Below are 23,454 nucleotides of genomic sequence, written 5' to 3'. Positions count from 1 at the left end.
GACCAATAGAAATGAAAAAAAATGTCGGAGCTAGTCTCGAGTTAAAAAACGTTTTCTGGAGTTTTTGTCCCTTTGAGGATCTATCGTGCGTTTTGGACCTAATCGTTTTACTGGATTATATTCCCTGGAGCCTTACGGACAGAATGAGATCAATACTGCTTGGAAATATTGATGTTTGACTTGCAGAAAGAGCCTTCAAAGGTAGTCAAGGTAGGAAAAGTCAGCTCTTAAAAGTATTTACTTCTCTGTAAAAAAGGATTTAGTGTTAGTGCTGTGGTTGTTGTGTGTCAAAATGGTTTATATCATCGGAAAGACGAGACTCTGAATTTTCATTTGATGTGTAGTATGTCGAGGTGCATGACAGAGGGGCATGTACACATGGCTGTGACATGATTGTGACGTCGTCCAATCGTCGTTATGTACCGGGACCGGTATGTGTGCATGTTAAGGGGTTAAATAACTTTAAAATCTTACTTATTTTTTGCATTTGTTTAATTCAGCTTTTTCCTGTGGAGTTTGCACCCTTAATTCTGTCCTAATAATGACAAATAATGATGTGTTGTATAAAAACCAAGGCAAATGGTATTGAATGCCAAAAGGATACAGCACACCCACTAACTGATTATTTGAACAAAATACTACTTAAATAACCAGAACACTTGGGGGCATTCCACAAAGCACACTTATGAAATCAAGACAGCTGAGTAAGCCTTGCTTGAATAGGCCTTATCTTACAATCAAGCTGAGTAGGTTCAACGAAGGCAAGCATTTCTTGTGAACTCAACAGAACCTTAGGGAACCATGATTATGTGCACACTTAAGGTTTTTAAAAATCCTCAAATCACGATAGTTCACAACATCCATCATGACTCAATAAGCACAGAGGAGAGTGTAACATTTACAGATTTAATGTCTGTGATGTACTGTGTTAGGTAAATTGGAAGTATAGGGTGCTATGGGATAATTTGGAGGAGTTTTATTTAATTGTTATAAAATTAAAGAACATGTAACAGTGCTGGACGTTTCAGCAGCTAAACAATAAGTAATATATTATATTGAAATATAATAACACAAAAAAGGACATGCATTTTTTATTAAGAAACCGAGAGATGCTGTGTGGCAATCTGTAGCAGACTGATGTGGTTCTGAATTTGGGTGTTGCATAATTAAATAATAATTTTATTATTTTTATTAAAAGATAGTTTCCTTTGAATTGCCTAGTCTAGTTTGTGAATGTCAAACACTTAAAATTATTGTGTATTCATTAACAATATGAACTTGTCACAAACTGAAAATTATATACAAGAACATGCATAAGAACTGCTAGAATATACATTTATATGCAAATATATATTGTGCATTTAGCAACCAAAAAAAAAGATGCTGCTTCTGCCACTGTTGAAGGGGGAGTGGGGGGCAACTTTGAGCAGAATAACTGATTGTACAATACAACCAGCCATGCACATCAATGTCATTTCAAAGCACTTACCTGTACATTGATGATATGGAATGATTTATATTTTACATAGTCGGACTCTAATGAGCTTGGCGGTAACATTATGTGCCTATGACATTTGAGAAGCAAGAACATTATCAAGTATCACTAATAAAACTTTGGATAAATGCTTTTTACATAGGTTTAATCATCAGGTAAAAGCCTCCTTGATTGTGTAATGGCCAGGAAAACAACTTTACCTTAAAGGATACTCTGTGAATTCAAGGATCGATGCATTGGCAACACCGTGCATATTAACACAAGATGGAATCAAACACAAGTTGATGCAGTTTGCACAGTGGTTGGGCATTTTCTGTTCTGAGCTTACTTCACAATGTATGGCTTTAACAAATTGGCATTAAAAGTTGGGTTTTACAAATATGTGGTTGTCAAGAAATTCTAAGGGGTCTGTACTGTGCTTTAACAATCCTTGATGCTTGACTATAGAGTAGTCAACAGGTCAGCACCTACTGTATAAATATATGGAGACACTTGTGAGGGAGGTCCTGTGCTCCTCCTTGACCACTCAAGACCTCACCATGGCATCAAATTTTAATGCAGACTATTTTCAATTGTACCTCATACCTGGTACATGAACTGCCCAACCCCATCGAAATTCCAGCTCCCTCAATGTATTGTAGTATTGGAAAACTGTCTTGTTTGGTGAATTTATTTCTAACTTTTAGGTTTTGTAATCTAGGAATTGTAAGTAGCTTGTATTTTGCTCTAAGCTCTTGTGATGATGAATATTTTAGCCATATCCTGTAACACTTGTTCATAAACAGTCCCCCAGACTGATGTTTGCTCGATTATGTTGACCTGTTTTGTAAGTGATTTTGGATAAAAGTGTCTGCTAAGCAAATACATGTAAAGGTAAGTGTGCTTTATGGAATACCTTCCTAGAAAAGCATTAGGAGAATCTTCAAAACCAAAATATGAAAACAGCTACCTGCAAATCACCCCATGTAACATACATAAATGCTTGCTAGAAGCAATAAACATTTAGAAACCTAGTTTTGTAATTTCTGGATTGACACAAGGATTGACACCAGACAAAGCATATCAACCAGGGAAATAATGGTTTGCTTAAATAAATAGGAGTTCAATTAAACTCAGACGTTAGATGGGATGAAAACCTCCAGCCATAGTTGTCCTCCAGGGCTGAACCTGAGAACCACTGGTTTAGTTCATTGGTTTAGTATTTTAGGTATATTGTGAATTTCTAACTTAGGGATTATATGAAATGAAAATTGATTTACTGACAATTTCAAAATTATGTCTTTCTTACACATATTTGACTTTTAGACTTCTCTTAAATGTGTGTGTTCTCTTAGGAGCTTTAGGAATTAGTGCATTCTTTTCAGGTCACAGAGTTATTTTTAAAAAGTCTTGCCTTCTATTTAGCAAATTTGCTGTATAATCAAGTTAAGAACATTTTTTTCATCTTAAAAATATTTTTTCCTTTATTGAAACATAAAAATCAATAATAATAATCTATGAAGTTCACACATAAAGCTTTTTTTTCTTTAATATTACTATTTGTAGGAGGAAGACATATTAGATCTCCTGGAGCAGTGTGAGATAGATGATGAAAAACTCATGGGAAAGTCAACAAGGCAAAAAGGGCCTAAGGTATAAGACTATTTATTGCTTCACATTTGTTGCTTTACTGCTTAATCACTTAAAGCAGCTCAACATGAAGTCTGGTTTTTCTGCCTAATTAATGTCGTTTTTGAAACATGATACAATGACTGTTAGATTAAGCAGTGTTGGAATCTGTCTGCTTCTTGCATTCATTTATAGTCCTTATCAAAATATAATCGCTGTACTTACTGTATATACTTATCATTTGTGCTTGTCAGTAGAATATGTGATGATTTTAGGAACCTTGTTGATTGATATAGATTGTAAATTAAAATAGTTTGAATACTCATTGTGCAATTATTTGTTTGAGGTTTAAGTCAAAAACTAAAATCTTTGAATTAAATTTTCCTTGCTGGCTTAGTTATTGAAGAGCTACAAATTCTCAGCTGCATTACTTTGCTTCAGTATAACTTTAGAATCTGTTACTGTAATGCATGTCATTGCTTTTTATCTGAAGCTGGAATGTTACCGACTTTAAAATATTTAAGTTACTGTATACTGAGGGAATGTTTTAAATCTAAAATATTAAAAATGCATAGATATACGGTGTGTGAATCTGCAAGTTCATAGTAGGGGTTTATTCTACATTTTTTGTCAAAATGTCTTTGTATCTTTAACCTACTTAACTTATAATTTCAGCAATTGTGCTCAATGCCAGAGACTACTCAGACACCAAAGAAGCAAAAGGAGTACAGCAGTAACAGTAGTTGTAACAACAGCAGTTCTTCAGCCTCAGAGGAAGAATTTGAAAATGAAGACATATTAGAGAAACAAGAAAAGAAAGTTTCATATGACCTTGAAGAAGACAAGAATAAATCACCTGAACGGTCCAGTAAGAGCGAACATTTTTGTCTTTAATCATTTAATTTATTATTACAGTGGTAACAAAAAATCCAGAAGAGAAGTGTTTAAAGTATTGAATTGCACTTTAGAGAAGTCAAGAGTTCAGATTTCCTTTCTTTTCTCTTAAGTTTTATATGGTGACATTTTCTGGATAGTTAATGCATCATATAGCACCATTTGTATAACACTAAACATTTCTCTGCATTATATGGCACAACATAACTTTAAATTAAAAACATAAGTATTTAGATCGTGAAATATTTCATAAAAATGTTACTTCTTTTCAAAACGGAGTGCTTCTTTTGTATGAAGCTCTTTTAAAAGGCATATATTATGCTTGTAGGATCATTTGACTTTCATGAGAAAATGTATTTCTGCACAACTGGAAACAAAAAGTTCATGTAATAGGAAATATGCATCTGGCACCGGTAAAATACATTATTGAGTAAATGTATTGTCAGGCCTAGTCTGTGTACCACATAGCTATGTGCTCGGTACAAGACCATTTCCCTACAACACACAACTGAACATTCACAGCAGTATTTGTATTTTAGGTTCTATAAGGTCGTAACATAAGAATCATGTAATTTATTTTTTTTTTGTTTTCCCATTTGTGTATCCAACATCTGTGAATGTGCCATAATGTTTAATATTTCTAGAAATGTAGAGTGAAAAAGTGGCGACAAGTTTAAAAACCCCTCACTGTGAAATTTACAGAGTAAAGCCTTTGTGTTTCAGGAAATAAAAGTCATTTAGATTACATCTTTAGAAACAATGTTATCTAAGATTAACACAAGAGTTTAGCAGTGAATATCTGGGAATATTACAGGGAGTTGTTAACTGGTGAGACTAAACTAGTTTCATTTGTGTTGCTCATCGATTATATTCTACATCTGCATTCATCTGTTTGTGTTGGCAGCTTAAGCTGATGTCTAGCCGTATTTCAGATGTCAGATTTGCCAGCCACAGTCTCTGATCACATCACCAGACCATGACAATTAATATAACTGAAAATTTCTGCCCAAGTCACATTTACTGACTGAGTGCTGACTTTCCAGTACAAATGTGATAGCCAATAATATGCTACCCTGAAGAATCTGGTGATATTTGAAGGCTTAACAGGTACAGCAAGTTCAGACGCAGTCTCTGCCTTTTTTTTTTCTTTCTGTTTTAGTCCATAAAAAACACAAGACATGAGAAACACCAGCCTTTGTTCTGTTTGTGAAGTACAAAACAGGCATGTTCTTTATTCCTTGTCACTATATTTTATGGTCTGTACTTCTGGATGAGCATTCAATGGTTGTCAGCTGTCAAGCACAACCAAAATCTAAAGCCAAAATCAAAGCTGTTTGATTTTTATCAGAGCGAGTTGCAGACTAATTGGAGTGAGTCTCTGGGTATGTCACATCAGTAGACTAGTTTCATGGGACTGCCTCCACCTCTCTAAGCAAATAAAGGCTAGATCAGTCACTGGAAAAATTGTGTAATCTGATATGGACTTTAGACAGATTTCCTCAGCATACAGCTTACTGGACTGGATTGTTTGTTATGAGGTTATTGTTGGTTTTGTTCATTAAATGCTTATTTATCTTCTCAACTTTTTTCTTATCATTATAGGTACAGTGCTGAAATAATCTAATTTATTTAAGGGGTTTATTTTTGAATGTGATGTATAATTTGACACTAGTATAAAGCATTGATTGTTACAACTTTCTCGACCAGTAGGAATAGAAAATAAGAAAATGAAAAAATGATGTGGTATACTGTTAAATCACTGCTGGTTTATCCAAATTAAATTAGTTTTAGGGAGATACAAGTACAGTACATGGTATTAAAAGAGCCTATTGGAAATGATTCTTGATTTTTTATTCTTAGGAATTTTGTTTATTTATATTCAGCATTGTTCATTTTATAAGGGTTACATCAGTTCAGTGCCATCTTGTTCACTCTACTTCGTGCTGCTAATGCTACTAGCACTGCTATCATTGCCACTTTCATTTTGTGTTTGTCTTTCATGGCCTCAGCCATATTTTTTTCGAGTTACTATGGCCATTGCTGGTGTGAACTGGATGCTGTGTAGCACCCGACTCGGCACAGATTGACACAGAAGCATGTGTAAAAACACACAAGACTTTTATTTTTCTTCAGCTGGAGGGCACGTCTTCCTCGTGAACCCCCCAACCACAACACACTCCCAAAAGCACTTAAATCACAGAACAAACACTCTTCCTGTGGCACCACCACTCCTCCGCGGCAATCTCATCCTCTTCCTCCCGATTCTGGCCCTGAGTGGTGGTTGCCGGTCCTTTTTATAGCCCACCTGGAAGTGTTCCAGGTGCTTGACCACCTGGTTCCAATTGCACTTCCAGGTGGGGCTGAGGAGTTGTCCAGCTGGGCTGTGGAATCCATATAGCACCCCCTGGCATCCACCCCAGCTGCCAACCGGGCTGTTGAGGTCTCCAACTGCCATGGAGCCCTGCGGGAGGTTGAGGCATTACCACCGGCCAGGGAGGCTGCCACCAAGAGTCCCATGGGATGTGTTGAGTTGCCCATGGTTGCTCCTCCGGAACATATGCAGCAGGGGCGTCCCAGCCAGGCATGGAACCTGGCCAGCCGCCACACTGGTCATTGCCTGTCTTTCCTAAATAAATTAATAGATCTGAGATATTACTAAATCTGTAGTTCTGAATTTTTCACAGGCAAGGAATGGCCAATGTGAAATCACTCAACATCAAAACATCATGGTAGATTTGGTCTTGTCCGTTGCGAGAGATGGACGTCTGAAGCAGAGCTCCGCTGGCAGCAGTGTTATTTTTTGTAATATCTTCTTATTATCCTGAGATATCCTGTATTTATCCAACCTGAGGGGCACTACTACAGTATATGCAAGCATATATACACATGGCCAACAAGAAAGGGGTTCAGAAAGAAATGAAAACTAAAGCTACATCCAAGCTCAGATCGGCAAGCTCAAGTTCAAGCTCAAGATATGGCCTTTCAGAGACTGACCTGGATCAGATGGGCGAAAGCCCAGACTTCTCAGGACCACAGTCCGCTACATCGTCTCCGGCTGAGATCGAAATGGGGAGCAAATGTACGAGTGCGAGTGACGCAGGTCACAATAGCTCGCCGATTGGAGAAGATCATCTGAAACTGGAAAAGGCCTTGCAGTCCGCGCTCTCAACTACTTCACGTGAGCCAGGAACACCGGCTGCAATAGAGCCCACAGCCTCACCTGCGGTGCACGAAAGCAGAAATGATCTGTCTGAACTGAAGGTGATGATCAATGAGCTCCAGCAAGCTCAAGCTCAAGCAGAGCTCAAGCAAGAGATAAATAAAGATATAAAGAAAAGCGATAAGGCAAATGAGAAGGCAAGGGAAAAAGCAAAGAAGCTGCAACAGATGCAGCAGCAGGATAATAAAGACTTGGAGGAATGCATATGTATTCGCTTTGAGGCAGTCTTTAAAGATATGGTGGGTAAAATTGAAGAGCACATTCAGGAAACCTCATCTAAACTGAGCACACTTGCTGATCAGCTGGAGGATGTCAAGGAGACATTCACGACTCGGATTGAATCAGCCAAAAATCTAGCTGCCAGTGCTGAAGAAAAAGCAACAACTGCCAGCTCCGAATGCAAAAAACTTGAAGACAGACTTGCTGCTTTAGAAGATGGAAGCAGAAGGAATAATATTAGAATTGAAGGTCTACCTGAGAATCGAGAAAGTCCAAACCCAGTGAAATTTGCAGCTGAACTATTTTCTAAAATAATTGGAGAGGACTTTAAAGCAGATTCTGAGATATCAGCTGCTTATCGCGTACGCGGATCAAATACCGTTAGACCTAGATCTTTTATTATTCGCTTCGAGAGATTATTATTTAAGATAGAGGTGATGGCACTCCTCAGACACAAGCAAGAGATTATATATGAAAATAACCACATTCATATCTTCCCTGATTTCTCTCCAGCAACACCTATTAAATGTGCAGCCTTCTATAACATCAAACAGCGGTTACGGCAAGCCAATGTCAAATACAGCCTCTTGTATCCTGCCAAACTGAAAGTGAACTGTGTGAAGTGGGGTCCAGCCTCATGTGGGGAGGTAAAATGGGAGGGTGGGGGGGGAGAGAAAGAGAGCAGGCTATATCTATATCTAATCTATCCTTTTACTCTTTATAATTATAACTACCAACGTAACAATAGGCTGCATGGCAATAACTCTTGGGGAAATAGGAAATTAAGGTTAAAGCTGTCTCACTTCCAGTTAAGACTATAAAATGACATCAAAAATTCAAAATCAATGTCTCCATGATGGGACAGTTGACTTTGTGAGCTGGAATGTTAAAAGGCCTGAATCACGAATTAAAGAGAAAGAAAGTACTCTCTCACTTAACAGGTAATAGTATTTTTACAGGAGACCCACTTGCTAAGCAAGGATCAGTTCCGGCTGCAAAAGAACTGGATTGGCCAAATGTTCCATTCTAGCTTTACAAAGAAAACTAGAGGTGTGGGAATTCTCATACAAAGAACAGTCTCATTTGTAGCATCAGATGTAGTATTGGATCTTGAAGGGAGATATGTGATGGTCATCTGTAACTTATCTAACTGTAAAATGATTTTGATAAATGCTTATGCACCTAATGTTGATGATAAGGAATTTATACAAAATTTATTTGCATCCATTCTCAATGTGAACACTCATAAAATTATAATGGCTGAGGACTTTAAATGTGTTTTAAATGCACTCTTAGATAGGACTTCTATCACAGGGGGGATGACATCTAACACTGCAAAGATAATTACAAAGTTTATAACTGATCACAACTTATCAGCCCCCTGGAGGTTTTTAAACTCAAACTCAAGAACATATTTTTTCTACTCACCAGTACATTATTGCTACTCAAGAATTGATTATTTCTTTATAGATAATAATTTCTTGCCTAGGATTAAATCTTGCAAATACGATGCTATTGTTATTTCTGACCATGCCCCTCTGATCTTGAAGCTAAAGTCATTATGCCTCACACACTCACCTTGCAGATGGTATCTCAACCCGCTTCTATTAGCAGACGAGAATTGTACAGAATTCATATCCAAACAAATCAGTATCTTCCTAGAGACAAATACATCCTCAGAGATTTCTGCAGGAATACTCTGGGAAACTCTTAAGGCCTTCTTAAGATGACAGATTATTTCATATCTCCATCCATCCATTTTCCAACCCGCTGAATCCGAACACAGGGCCACGGGGGTCTGCTGGAGCCAATCCCAGCCAACACAGGGCACAAGGCAGGAACCAATCCCAGGCAGGGTGCCAACCCACCGCAGTATTTCATATCTTTCCATCCATCCATCCATCCATTTTCTAACCCGCTGAATCCGAATACAGGGTCACGGGGGTCTGCTGGAGCCAATCCCAGCCAACACAGGGCACAAGGCAGGAACCAATCCCAGGCAGGGTGCCAACCCACCGCAGTATTTCATATCTTTCCCACAGAAATAAATTAGAAACCAAGAAAGTATCAGAGCTAAGAAGCGAAATTACTAGAATAGATGAAGAACATGCCTGGCTTCCAAGCGAGGCTCTACATAGGAAAAGGCAGGCTCTGCATTCAGAACTAAACCTCTTGACAACTAAAGAAACTGAACAACTAATTTATAAATCCAGACATCATTACTATGAACACGGAGAGAAAGCTAATAAGCTTTTAGCTCAACAAATTCACAAGCAAGAAGTCCTTAACGCAATCCCTGTAATCACCAACACGAACGGAGACAAAATCATCGAGCACAGAAATATAATGCACACATTTAGAGACTACTATAAATCCTTATATTCTACAGAGTTTAAAGAAGACAACACACAATCTAATGCATTTCTGGATACATTACAGATACCACAAATAGACACTTTTAGGGCGTAGGAACTCAATAAACCTCTGGCGTTATCAAAATTACTAGATGCTATAAAGTCACTTCAAGGTGGGAAAGCAGCAGGCCCTGATGGCTACCCTGCAGAATTTTATAAGAAATTCTCCGCTCAGCTAGCTCCCCTCCTATTAGCAACATTTACAGAAGCCAGAGACAATCAAACTCTTCCTCAAACATTTTGCCAAGCATTAATCACATTTTTTCCTAAACCAAATAAGGACTTATTACAATGTGCATCATACAGACCAATTTCACTTTTGAATAATGATGTTAAAATACTCTCAAAATCATAGCTAGAAGGATGGAGAAAGTGCTCCCTTCGGTAATATCACAAGATCAAACTGGATTTATCAAGGGTCGACACTTATCTTCAAATCTTGACGCCTGTTTAATGTAATATACTCACCAACTAAGTCAAACACCCCAGAAATATTATTATCATTGGATGCAGAAAAAGCATTTGACATGATTGAATGGAAATACCTTTTTACTACATTGGAGAAATTTGGGTTTGGCCCGAACATTTGTGCATGGATCAAATACTGTATACCAATCCAGAAGCTTCAGTTTGCATCAACAACATTTGTTCAGACTACTTTAAACTAGAGTGTGGTACCAGACAAGGATGCCCCTTGTCACCACTGCTGTTTGCAATCGACACTGGCAATACACTGTCGAAATGCTGATCAGATAAAGGGGATTATCAGAGAGGGACTGGAACAGAAAATTTCTCTCTATGCAGATGATATGGTACTGTATATATCAGACCCACAAAATTCTGTGCCTGCAGTCTTAACAGCACTCACAGAATTTCAAAAGATCTCTGGTCTCAGAATTAATCTGAATAAAAGTGTACTCTTTCCAGTGAATTCTCAAGCATATAATATTAGATTAGACACCCTACCTTTTATCATTGCAGAACAGTTTAAATACCTAGGGTAAACATCATAAGTAAACATAAAGCTCTTTATCAACAAAATTTCGCCGTCTGCATGGAGAAAATTAAACAAGACTTGCATAGATGGTCAACCCTTCATCTCACTCTAGCTGGAAGAATTAACACTGTTAAGATGAATATTCTTCCTAAGCTCCTTTTTATTTCAAAACATTCCAATATACATAATAAATCATTTTTAAGCAATTAGATTCAACAATAACCTCATTTATTTGGAACTCAAAACATCCACGTATCCAAAGAGCGACCCTACAAAGACAAAAGGCAGAAGGTGGCATGGCTCTACCTAACTTCCAGTTTTATTACTGGGCAGCAAACATACAAGCTATAAAAACCTGGACACAAATAGATGAACATACACAGGCTGGTCCACAATAGAAGTAAAATCCTGCAGTACTTCTTTATATTCCTGCTCTGTGCCCCAATAAATGCAAGTTATCGGCAATATACTAATAACCCAATTGTGCTTCACTCACTCGGAATATGGAACTAATGTAGAAAGCATTTAAGATGGAGAAAGCTTTTATCTGTGGCACTTCTGCAAGAGAACCACCTCTTTCAACCTTCAAAACATATGCAGTTTTTAATATCTGGAAAAAATTTGGGATTAACTTGCTTAGAGATCTTTATATAGACAACGTCTTTGCATCCTATGAACAATTACATTCCAAATTTAACATTCCAGCTACACATTTCTTTCACTATCTTCAAATTAGGAACTTTGTTAAACAGAACCTGCCGATTTTCCTCATCTTGCACCTTCATCCATGCTGGAAAAAATATTGCTCAATTTCAAGGACTCAGACACCATCTCTGCAATATATAAAATTATTTTACAGTCCCTCCTTTCAAAGATCCAAGAGGACACTGGGAAAAAGATCTCTCAATTAATATATCAGAAAATGAGTGGAAAATAGCAATGCAGAGAATTACTCGAGCTCCATATGCGCAAAGCATACAATTATTCAACTCAAAATTATATATCGAGCACATCTGTCTTGCTTAAAATGTTTCCAGGGCAAGATCCAAGCTCCGAACGCTGCAATCAAGTCCCAGCCTCACTGGGTCACATGTTTTGGGCCTGCACCAAATTAACATCATTCTGGACCAAAATTTTTAATTACCTTTCAGACAGCCTTGGTGTCACAATCCCTCCTAACCCATTAACAGCTGTGTTTGGGTTCTTCCAGATGGGTTTAAAATGGAGAAGGACAAACAAACTGTGATTACATTCACTACAATTTTGGTACGTAGACTTATTTTGCTAAACTGGAAGAATCCTAACTCTCCTCTTCTAATTCAGTGGGAAACTGATGTTTTATATTATTTGAAATTGGAAAAAATCAAATACTCAGTTAGAGGATCTGTACAGATTTTTTTCAAAACATGGCAGGATCTAATCAGTAATATTTTAGAATAAGCTCTTAAAGCACAGAGGAAGCAATTATTTCTGTATTTCTTTTTCTTCTCCATTCATCTCTATTGGCTTATCAAACTCATCAATTTAGGTATGTTTACAAGCCTTAAGTTTTACTCCGTTGGCCTTGCTCTCTCTCTCTGAGGGGTGGGGGTCGATTTGCTGTCAATCCTACTTTTTGTAAAAATTGATTGATTTGTATGGAATGATTTCAATAAAATTAATAAAATTTCAAACAAACAAAAAAAAAACAAAACATCATGGTAGTTTTAAATTCCTGTATGGATTGCCAGCCAGAAATAACAATAACCGAAAAAAAATACTAAACACTACAAAAGCACAAAGATTTTCAGCCTGGTATGTTTGATTGTTACACTTAAAATGATTACAGAATATTTTTAAATAATGGTTGAGATTCTGAGCTGTGGGAACTGCAATCCAAAATCAACATAACCTTTGTTTTAAAATCACCTTACAATGTAATATGAATTCATATGAATACCATATTTCAGTTGCTCTGAATAAACAAACTATCCATCCATTTTCCAACCCACTGAATCCAAACACAGGGATCTGCTGGAGCCAATCCCAGCCATCACAGGGCACAAGGCAGGAACCAATCCCAGGCAGGGTGCCAACCCACCGCAGGACACACACTAGGGCCAATTTAGAATCGCCAATCCACCTAACCTGCATGTCTTTGGACTGTGGGAGGAAACTCATGCCGACATGGGGAGAACATGCAAACTCCACGCAGGGAGGACCCAGGTCTCCTAACTGCGAGGGAGCAGCGCTACCACTGCGCCACTGTGCCGCCCTAAACAAACTATTAAAGTTTAAAATTTTACATACATAATGAAAAAACTATGTGCTGCAAATGCAAGACATTTATTGATAGGCTTCTTTTTTGACTGCTTACATTAACTTTCTGGCTTGTCAACTTATACATCATTCAGATGTGATAGTTGTACAGTATTATGCTATGTGAAATACAGTAGGTGTTATTATAACTGTGCCAGAATCTCTCACCTGATAGTCTGTTAATGTGACTTCTTATAGCATTTGTTGTACAAACTAGGAGTAATCACTGAAAATGGTTTTGTAATATAGTTGCTGAACTCTAAGGTCATGTGAAAAGACAATTTCCATTCCGTTTCCGTCAGTTGAGTGTGTTAAACATGTTTTGGCTACTAATGTGAACTAATGTTAGATGAGGTTTTAAAATTCTAAATTATCATCAGTATTTTTATCCTTGCTGGATTAATCAGATTGAAACACTAATGAATAAATGTTCAGGCATAAAAACAGCTTTGCAAAAAAACAATATACTACCATCCACACATTTTTAAATCAATTGAATAGAAAGACAATAAACAGAAAATAATTTAAATGTGTTTATCTACTTGATTTGGAACATGTAAAATCTTGGCAACAAACAAAATGCTTCATTGACTGGCTTTCACCTAAAAATGGTCTGGTCTGATCCTGGTCAAATGATATCGGAAGAGATGCATCTTCCATTTTTGTTTACGTTGTTCAACAACCTCACTTGGTTCTTATGATCCCCTGCACACTTGTTTCCGTATGACACAGTCATTGAGCTTATAAAACACTGTCACGTGTGTATTTACCTGTTTATTCCACATTTTATTAGTCTAAGAAAATGAAACCAACATTAAAGGTTCTTAACAATGTTGTTAGTACAAATTTCTAAGATCACTTTTTCTGATATATTATATGAAGACCCATAAACCCTGACATCATGATGGTGTTGAGTGCTGCAGTCTAGGAAGCACTACGTAAAAGAAGCAGAAATGATAAGTTGCTCTGTTAATGTTTTGATAATCGCATTAGCATAGGTGCTGAGTAGGTGGCATATGTCTAGAGTGCCAGTGATGCCATTTCATTCAATCCCACATCCATATTTACATACTGTTAATTCTGTCTCTGTGTATTCACCATGATGGTCAGTACCTGGTTATCATTCTTTTCACTGAAACAATCATAATTTTTATTTATATTGACCCTGCCAAGGCTTACAAATATCATGTTTAATGCGCTTTTTTATTAAGGTTTTATATCAATTTTTAGGGACTAGTATGACTTTCTTTAATGGCATTTTTTTTTCTTGTGGTATTTCAAATATCATTTATTAGCTTATTTAAAAACATTAACCCTGCCATTCATCATGTGCTGTATGATTTTACTAAATCAAAATATTTGATTAAGAACACAGCTGACTGTTCCTGCAGAAATTCATCTCTACTCAGAGATTTTCACTTTGCTGATCACATCTTAAACATCCAATGTTGTAAATAATTGGGAGGTTACACAAGTGTTGTACCTCAAATTCCCCTTTTGGGGCTTCACCAGTGCTATGTAACAAAAGTCAACCAATAAATGAAAACACTAGATAAAAGAATAGTTGTATTTAAAAAGAACTATACCAAAAATGACATTCTAATGTATGCAGTGTTCCTAGTAAACTCCTCTTAGTTTAGATGTGCATTACTTTATTTGAGCAATGGTCAGCTTGATGATAAAAGAAATGCAAAGATCAGTCATGTCTTCAGTTTTTCTTTTTTGTGCCCACTTTTTACCACCAGACAGTCAATACGCGGTTATGTGACATCTAAAACTGGGATGAGTGCCTCTAGAGTGTTTCTTTGATCAAATCGGCATGTCTACTATGACCCTCAATGTTGCTTGATGCACAATTTGATTGTGTTTGTGAGCTCCAGCTTATGGTAATTACAAAGGGATGAAACTTTTATGCTGCTCGTGGGCTTAAACATTTTATTTGACTTGTCAGCTTTGACTTAGGGACATATGATGTGCATCATTGAGGAGGCCATCTCTCAGGCAATTAAACTTTATTTTAAAGTACAGTGCTATTAACACTATTATAAAACTGCAAATTCTAGTTACAATTACTTTTAGGTTTTTTTTGCACTTTATGAGCTGTATTATTAATATTATTATAAATTATTTAATAGTCCTTCAGCTGTAAGACTCCTGTTCAATATTGCTTGCAAACCGTTTGTCCTTAGTTTAATGTCTCCTATCTTGTCTTGTCTTTGCTAATTCATTCTTAAGTTAAAAGTTCTCATGCCAGGTTGTGAACAGTGCCAGTGATGGTGATAAAAAAATCAGAAAATACTTTGACACCAATCTGCAACAAAAAATAGCCTAATGGAAATAACTCTCTTTCTATTATAACTATTTCTGTGTACCTATTTTATGCTCTAATTCCTGACTTCCTGTTACATATACAGTATGCTGTCTTTGATAAAAAACCTCGGATGTTAACATACCCAGTCCTCTGGTTCTTTTTGATGTTATATACAATACTTTGTTAATCCCCGAGGGGAAATTTTCTTTTCGCATGACCTTTAGGGTTCAAAGCACAGGGCCAGCCATTGTACAGCACTCCTGAAGCAATTTTCAGGTTAAGGGCCTTGCTCAATCCTATGCCGGACAGTTTATGGTTTATAATAACATATCATATGACACGAAACTTCAAAAAGCAATATAATATTGTACAAGGAACAAATACCCCATCATACACAGAAAAATGATTATTGAAAAAGAGAATTTATCAGTATTCTTTTCTCTTTCAATTGCACATCCAACTCTTGAGGCCCATTTATAAAAGATCAAATCTCTTTGAAAAACAATCATTCATGTAAGTTTTCCTAGCAAATATGAGTATAATCTTAGTCTTTATTGTTTAACACTGCTGATTGCTGTGAACATTGATGCCAACATTTCAGTGACCATGAAAAGAGTTTTTTTAAGTCCTTGATGATTTATTTGTAGATGCACTGTCCCATTGTGGTATGGCCATACCTGAAACTGAATATTTTTATTTTGCATTAGTGAATAGCTCATCATTCTGTTTTTTTGTCAGACATGCATTGACAACTGTATTGAAACTTTCTGTCTGTTGTAAAGGTGGCTTTTAACATTCAAAAAACCATTTCACACATTTCATATTATTCATATCATTCATCTATGTAAAGCAATTTAATATATTTTTTTTATTTATACATTATGTTGAGTACAATGGTTTTAATTTGAACTGCACATTCATTTTAAAAATAGGGAACAATTATTCTGTAATTTAGTTGGATTTTATGAAATCAAAGAATTGTATAGCTTAATTTTTTAAATAATTGCTACTCCATAAGATCCATATTTCCTGGTATGTAGAATTAAAATAGCTACATCAAAACCAGTTATTAAATTCAAGGCCATTCAAAAGCCTAATCATTTGTTGTAAACTGCAATCACTATAATATTGAATTTATTTACTTTTATGTTTGAATCAAATGATGTCAGCAGAAAAAATGCTGGTACTGTATTCTTGTAGGCTACATGCAGTCATGGCCAATTGTATGTGTAATGGTAATATTTTCAAATGTTTTGAATAGAACCAAAATTTACACTCTGAATGCTTACAAAGGAAGTTTGTCTCATATATATACTTGAAGGCCTTGAGTAAGAAAGCTTTGCAATGTTAAAATTTATGGATGGTATTACAAAAGAAGCATAACATGGTTGTATTTTAGGACTCAAATATACAAATGATTTCTTTAAAGTATGTTTTATTTAAACCTATATTTTAAATATATTTATCTTTATTCTGAATACACTTTTAAGTTTTAAAAAATAACTATTTTAATAAATTCATTACTACATATTAATTACGCCTGTTGTTGTATGATTAAAATTACAGTAGCATAACAACAAAAAGGTGGGAAGCAACCCAATATGAGGCACCACAAATGCAAAACTGGGGTTTCAGTATTATGTAAAACCAGCCAAGACTGTGACTAATGGTAAAGTTATATTGAAAGGCATTCATTTACTCTTCAGAATCTAAACAGAAAATGACATTTCAAGTGACTCCCTGTTAAATAGCCTTTAATTTATGTTATGTTAGGTAGAATACCAGTGGGGACTGGGCGATCTTAAAGCCTCAGAACCCCTGCAGATTTTGTTTTTTTTTTCTCCAACCCCTGGAGTTTTTATGTTATTTTTCTGTCCTCCTGGTCATGGACCTTACTTTATTCTTTGTTACTTTGTATTGCCTAATCTTGTTTTTATATTTTTCTTTTTTCTTTCTTCATCTTGTAAAGCACTTTGAGCTACATCATTTGTATGAAAACGTGCTGTATAAATAAATGTTGTTAACTGTAATATATCATAATGTAATACATTGTTTCTGTACTGAAGACAAATTAATGTTTTGTTGACCATGTTAGTTTAGGAAGGCAGTTCAATTTGCTCTACAATGCACTTTTATTTTCTGACAGCTTTGAGTATTTGTTGGTGAATATGATTAATATTATATGACAATTAATACATACTAGGCTGACCCGCCTTTTAAGGCGACCGACTTTTAAGTTGAGCACTTCTTAAGGCAATTCAATATGTAGATCAATTTGATATTTTATACAAACTCATTAATTTGGTTATATTGCATTTGAGCGGTATTACTTTAATACTCGTAGTTTCTGTTATTTTTGTGATGAAATTTAAACTTTTTTTCTATATTGAGGTCGCCCTTTTGAACCCCCCTGATATTTACTACGCGGAGAAGCATTTGTACTCCATCAACATTAATTATTTCCAGAGACATAATTTTGTCTTATTTTTCCAGCGCATCACGCACAAAAGCAAGGGAACGATGGGAGCACCAGAATTCTGCTCACATCATGTCGCCTGCATCGCAAGCTGCAAGTAGTAAGTCTGTGATAAACGGAATACCGCTATGCTTTCCACTCACGGGATGGAAGGACAATCCCGACCGCTTTTATATAGTAAGAAAGAAGAAGAAGATATCGCACAGTCTGGAGTAGAAAATCATCTTTTACCTGGAAAAGCGAAACTACAAATCCCATCGTGCATTGCAAAATGGACGGGCGTGTGAAACTCAGCCTCGTAGCACTCACGGGACGGAAGGACAATCCCGACCGCTTTTATATAGAAGGACAATTGACATTATATGAAATTTTCCATATATGATTAACAAATATTTCTACTTTGTTGTTTAGTGCACATATATTTATAATCTATATATATATATATAAAAGTCAATGTATGTGTGTATGTATGTCCCAGCATCACTTCCGAACAACTAGAGTGATTTTCATGAAACTTGGTACACGTTTCTCATTGGTCGACAAAACATACTGTAGGGCGAAATCAACCCTAACCCACCCCCTTCTGGGTACGGTGGGGCGTGATCTTACGGTCTGCATGTTATCATTCTCTTGACACTTGGAACGACCACCAGAGGGCGAACTGGAGGTTACTACCAGCATTCTTTGAGCACGACCGCGCACCTGTTACTTTTGAAATTAAATAGAGTTGGCCGGTTCTTAGCATCAACTGGATGATAACATACATACAAGACCGCAAGACAAGCACATTAGTGAGTCTTCATTGTTAATTTATTTTTTATTTTGAAAGTTTTTTTTTATCCATCCATTATCCAACTTAAATTATATTTTTCTCAAACAATTAAAAAAAAAACACTTTACTTTCCTCCCAGGCAATGCTGGGTATTTCAGCTAGTTTAAAATAAATAGAGGCTACTTCATGAGCCAGATCTATTGATGTGTGCCAGCCTATCTTTGTTTAATATAGAGTGTTCAATTTAATCATTAGTGTTAATCTCTTGATGTGTTCTGTGTATAAATGTGTTGATTTGTAGTATGGATTAGGGAAACACAGCATGAAAAAATATATTTCAACAAAATTCTTTAAAGTATACTAATCATCTCTGAAATGTACATTTTCATTTTTTATAATTTTCCTGAAAATATATTTAAAAATGCAAGCAGAAATTCCTACATTGACAGCAGTACTGTGTATTGTAAAACGTTTTTTGAAATTATCTCATCATTATTTTTTTTTTTAAGCTCCATTTTATTGTTATCATAAACAGTATTTTTTAAAACCTATGTTTATTGTTTTTGTTTAATACACAGGTAGGATTAACTGGAAGCCTCCTTCAAAGCCAATAAAGACTGGAACCTTGGCTTCTCCTTCTCTGTCTTCTCCCATCCGGCGCTCCATATCATGTCCCAGATCCATTTCCTCTTTGACTGGACAGTCTCCCACAAATGAACAAAGAGCAGCATCTGCAAAGCCTTCCACCCCGACAGTCCGCCCTAGTTCAGTAACACGGTCCCAGTCTCTGAACCGCACTGGCTCAGGAAGTCGAGTCCCACAAAGTTCCAGCTTGGGCTCCATTCATTCAATGGCAAGTAGAACATTTGCTTTCCACAAGGTTATCTGTATGTAAATCACCTGTTTTGTTAGATTTGATTTTGTATAGAGTTACTGTATCATTTAGCTGTAAAATTGCTTTAAAAATCAGATGTAATAAATGTATTAGAAGTATTAGAAGTTTAAAGACAGTTTGTGAAAGCAGAATGCAATAAATAACTAATATTTATTTTCAGTAACAAAAAGAAGCATAATGCATTGTAATAATTAAATCAGGGACTGACAGACAATCAAGTATCACTTTTATGGCTGTTATGATATGGTTTATTTTACAGCTATTTACTTTTTATTTTGCTGTCTTTGAGTTGTTTTTGTATTTATTTTGTAGCTTTGAAGTAGTTAGGATTTATTCTGTTTTTTCCTTAGCAGCGTTTTGTTTTATATGGGTTTGTAGATTGTTTGTTTGCGGCTTTTACAGTATTGCTGTGTGAGGATGACTGAAAGTGTGCAGCACGTTACGTCACTGTTACATGTAAATCGTGCACTTTCTGCTTGTGCATTTAGTGTTTCTGGTTCTTAAACTTTTTACTTTTAAATTTTGATCACAGTTTATTGTAGCATTATGGCTCAGATGTTTTGATTTATTAATTTCCAAGTAACAAACTTTAGCCTGTTTTTTCAACTACATTTCCTATCCTAGGGCCTCATTCATAAACCTTATGTACATACAAAAAGAGGTTCAAAATGGGCTTGCACAACATTCCTTGCAAACATCGGCTTTTATAAAAGAATACTTGTTGAGAAAGCTTGGTTATATTTACAGCAACTCTGACCCCTACTTACGCAACATTTTGGAGAAACTCGGAAATGATGACACACTTGATAAAGCATAGAAATGCAACCAGAGCAGCTAAATGAGAACTCACACTTATTAATTCATATCACAATCATATACTATTATAGTATGGATTGAGGTGACAAACATATTACACCTCAAAAATGTTCAATATGATGTGTACACTTTATTTTAGTTCTCTTTTAAGAGAGCCAAAGTTGCGTATTTGCACTGAAGAACTTTTCAGTTTTCTATCAGTTCATATAGCCTTCCTGTTGTCACTTCTCCGGGAACTGGCTAATAGATCAGGGTATCTCAGCTAAGCTTCACCCTTTTATGCTCACTGTGCTGGAGCCAATAGCTGACTGAAAAGGTCCTACATCAAGCTTTCTTATAGTGTGGGTGTACTGTACATGCTTAAGCTGTTACATTCCATTAACGCAAAAGGTATGTGATGCCAAGATGAGGTTGACAAACATCATATTTCCAAGGCCTGGGTCAACCTGTGATTCATTCATGTTGAGGCAAACTAGCTTTAGGAGACGTAACAGTGATGTGTGTGGTGGCTGGCTTGCTGGTAAAGTAACTGCCTAACCCTTACCATTTCATATGTTCTATAATATTCATTATACTGTATCACCAATCATGTCATTATATTTGCCAGATGGTAGTGTCTGCCTCCTCAGACAATGGCATTTGCCTTCCCTGGACACCCAGAATGCAGCACATGATCTTGCACGCTCAGTTGCATATCACAGCCAGATTTTCTTGAATGCAGGTGGCAGGGTCTCAGCACATCAGGAGAGAGGCTGCTGTACTAGTCAGTGAACGTCTGCAGCATTGTCATTGCATATGTATGAGATTGTTTAGCATTGAGGTGCATTCATGAATGCATATTTACAAGAACACTGGTTTTTAAAAAGCTAAATTGCGCAGAAATGTGCATACACCAGGTTTTACAAATCTGATTTTTTTTATTAGTATACACATTTCCTGTTTTTTGGTGTGAACATGTTTTCACAGTCAAATCCATACAAAGTTTTATAAATGAGGACCCTCTTTTTTTATCTCTTTAAACTGTGTCAACTATTGCCAGAATAAAGGCAAATGTAAAGTCAAAAACATGAAATTGTTTTAAGTAATCCTTCATGAACTAAGGGGATTTTGATGTTACTGCAAATAAGTTACATAACCAAAAATGACTGGCTATCATTCTGCTTATGTAATAAAGGAGGTGCAAATGCCCGAAGAGTAGTGATTATAATATACCAAATTTTTAAAAGAAAGGACAGGTGGTCCTTGGGTTACGACACAGTTCCGTTCCTACAACAGTGATGTAACCTGAATTTTGGTGTAAGACGAAACACACCCTACCCTAAGTCACTTACCTATCCTAACACATTTGTAAAATCATAATCTAGAACATAAAAACACAACTAAGCCACAGAAAAAAGAAAAGGACATACATATACTGTACTGCACACTGTACTGTAGTAACAGAAAAAATAACAAAAAATGAGTGTAAAACAAATCCTTACCTTTATTCCTTCTGATCTCTTTACAATGTCTAATTTCACATCCATTGTGATGGCTTTCTGTTCTTTGAAGCACTACCATCTGAAGACTCTGACTTTTGTTTAGGAGCCATGATAAGGGCCAAAAAGTCTCCAAACAAAGCAATACAAACAGAACACTTGTGCCACGCGCAACCAAAACTAGTTTGCCAACTCCCTCACTCATACACCGCGTTACTGTGTATTCTTCTGCTGCGTGCAACCAAACTAGTACGCCAACATAGTCTGTAAGTACGATGCTGATGGCGTATGCTTAAACACTCACGACTCAATTTTTTTAAGTTTTTATGGGAGTGAGCGTTGTAAACTCGAAACGTTGTATGTCGAAACATTGTAACCCGAGGACCCCCAGTATGGATATGATTAAAAACATTTGTTTACACCAATATCAACAAAACAAAAAAACTTGTTGCTTTACAGATTTCTGGCCTTGTGAAAAGTTAAAATGGGAGATATACAGTATGCTGTACCTGTCCTAAAAGGAATAGAAAGCAGGTGACATCATGTACTACCACATGTGCAACACTACCTTTCAACAACAACTTTGGACCCAACTACAGATATAATAAATCTGGATTTGCAGGGGGTTACAAAGGATAAACAAAAAAAAATGTATATATTATGTAATAAAACTCAATTAAAGGTGTGTTCACACTCCTAGTCGATTTGTTTTGTTTTGTTCTGAATCAAGGGATAATTTGTTCCTTTGTTTCAGTTTCCAGTTAATTCAGCTGTGTTTCAAACTGAAAACTTTCAAGTGAACTAAATACATCAATAAACACCCTACAGACGTCTCATGGACTTATATCATGGGGCATGAACACTTTTTTCCTGGAAAAAAAAAGCTATCATGGAGGGCTGACCATAGTTGTGTTCTCACAGCAACGCATTATATGTAAATATTTAGTTTATTTGCCAAATACAGCTCCGTGAGCAAAATACCAATTATCGAATAACTGTAAGATTACTTGAAAATTTGGCGCGATTACACATGGTATAAAAAGAACATGTTCCAAATAGGCAATGGTAGAAAAAAAGGCAAGCTCTGCTGATGGCACACAAACTGATGGGCTCCAGTTTTATGACAGTAGACATTTCAGGTGAGTTTCATTTAACTGTATTATGCCGTGCATCCTTCAGTAGCCACCATATGAACATAACCTCAATTTAGTTTCTTTCAAATAACATGTCTTCTGTCTTAACTCTTCTGAATATTTGTTAATAATTTTTATCTACAAAGTGTAACATTTTCTAAATATATCAAAATTAGTGTATATATCCACATTGCACCCAAAACACAATTGCATTGATAAAGCACCATACCTGTGCACATCACTTTCATGGTGTAAGATTAGAGGGGTTGATCGTCGGTGTCACAGGGCACTGCTGCTCGGTTCTCGACACCCCTATATGTGTTTAGATCGACCTGATCATAAGTGAGTTTACACGTTTTTGTCTGATTGTGTGCACGAGAGACATGGATCAGGTGTGAGGCTTATGAATGGTTTTATAAGAATTGTGT

General features: G+C 36.2%; 1 protein-coding gene and 1 long non-coding RNA gene across 4 annotated transcripts in view; one reads left to right on the top strand and one right to left on the bottom strand.

Moving 5' to 3' along the window:
* ttll7 (tubulin tyrosine ligase-like family, member 7) overlaps positions 1–23,454 on the top strand; it is a 254,532-nt gene that overhangs the window by 201,979 nt on the left and 29,099 nt on the right. For all 3 annotated transcript variants that reach the window (XM_039735295.1, XM_039735293.1, XM_039735294.1), the window contains 3 exons: positions 3,041–3,127; positions 3,779–3,971; positions 19,283–19,557. In XM_039735295.1, the coding sequence (XP_039591229.1) occupies positions 3,041–3,127; positions 3,779–3,971; positions 19,283–19,557 (555 nt within the window). The remainder of the gene's footprint in view (positions 1–3,040; positions 3,128–3,778; positions 3,972–19,282; positions 19,558–23,454) is intronic.
* The window catches only part of LOC120514760, a 67,126-nt gene that overhangs the window by 30,863 nt on the left and 12,809 nt on the right, over positions 1–23,454 (bottom strand). The window lies entirely within an intron of this gene.

Source organism: Polypterus senegalus, chromosome 14 (genome assembly GCF_016835505.1).
Source record: "Polypterus senegalus isolate Bchr_013 chromosome 14, ASM1683550v1, whole genome shotgun sequence".
Lineage (NCBI taxonomy): Eukaryota > Metazoa > Chordata > Cladistia > Polypteriformes > Polypteridae > Polypterus > Polypterus senegalus.
Note: the sequence above shows the minus strand (reverse complement) of the source record. Positions and strands in the feature narration are given on the sequence as shown.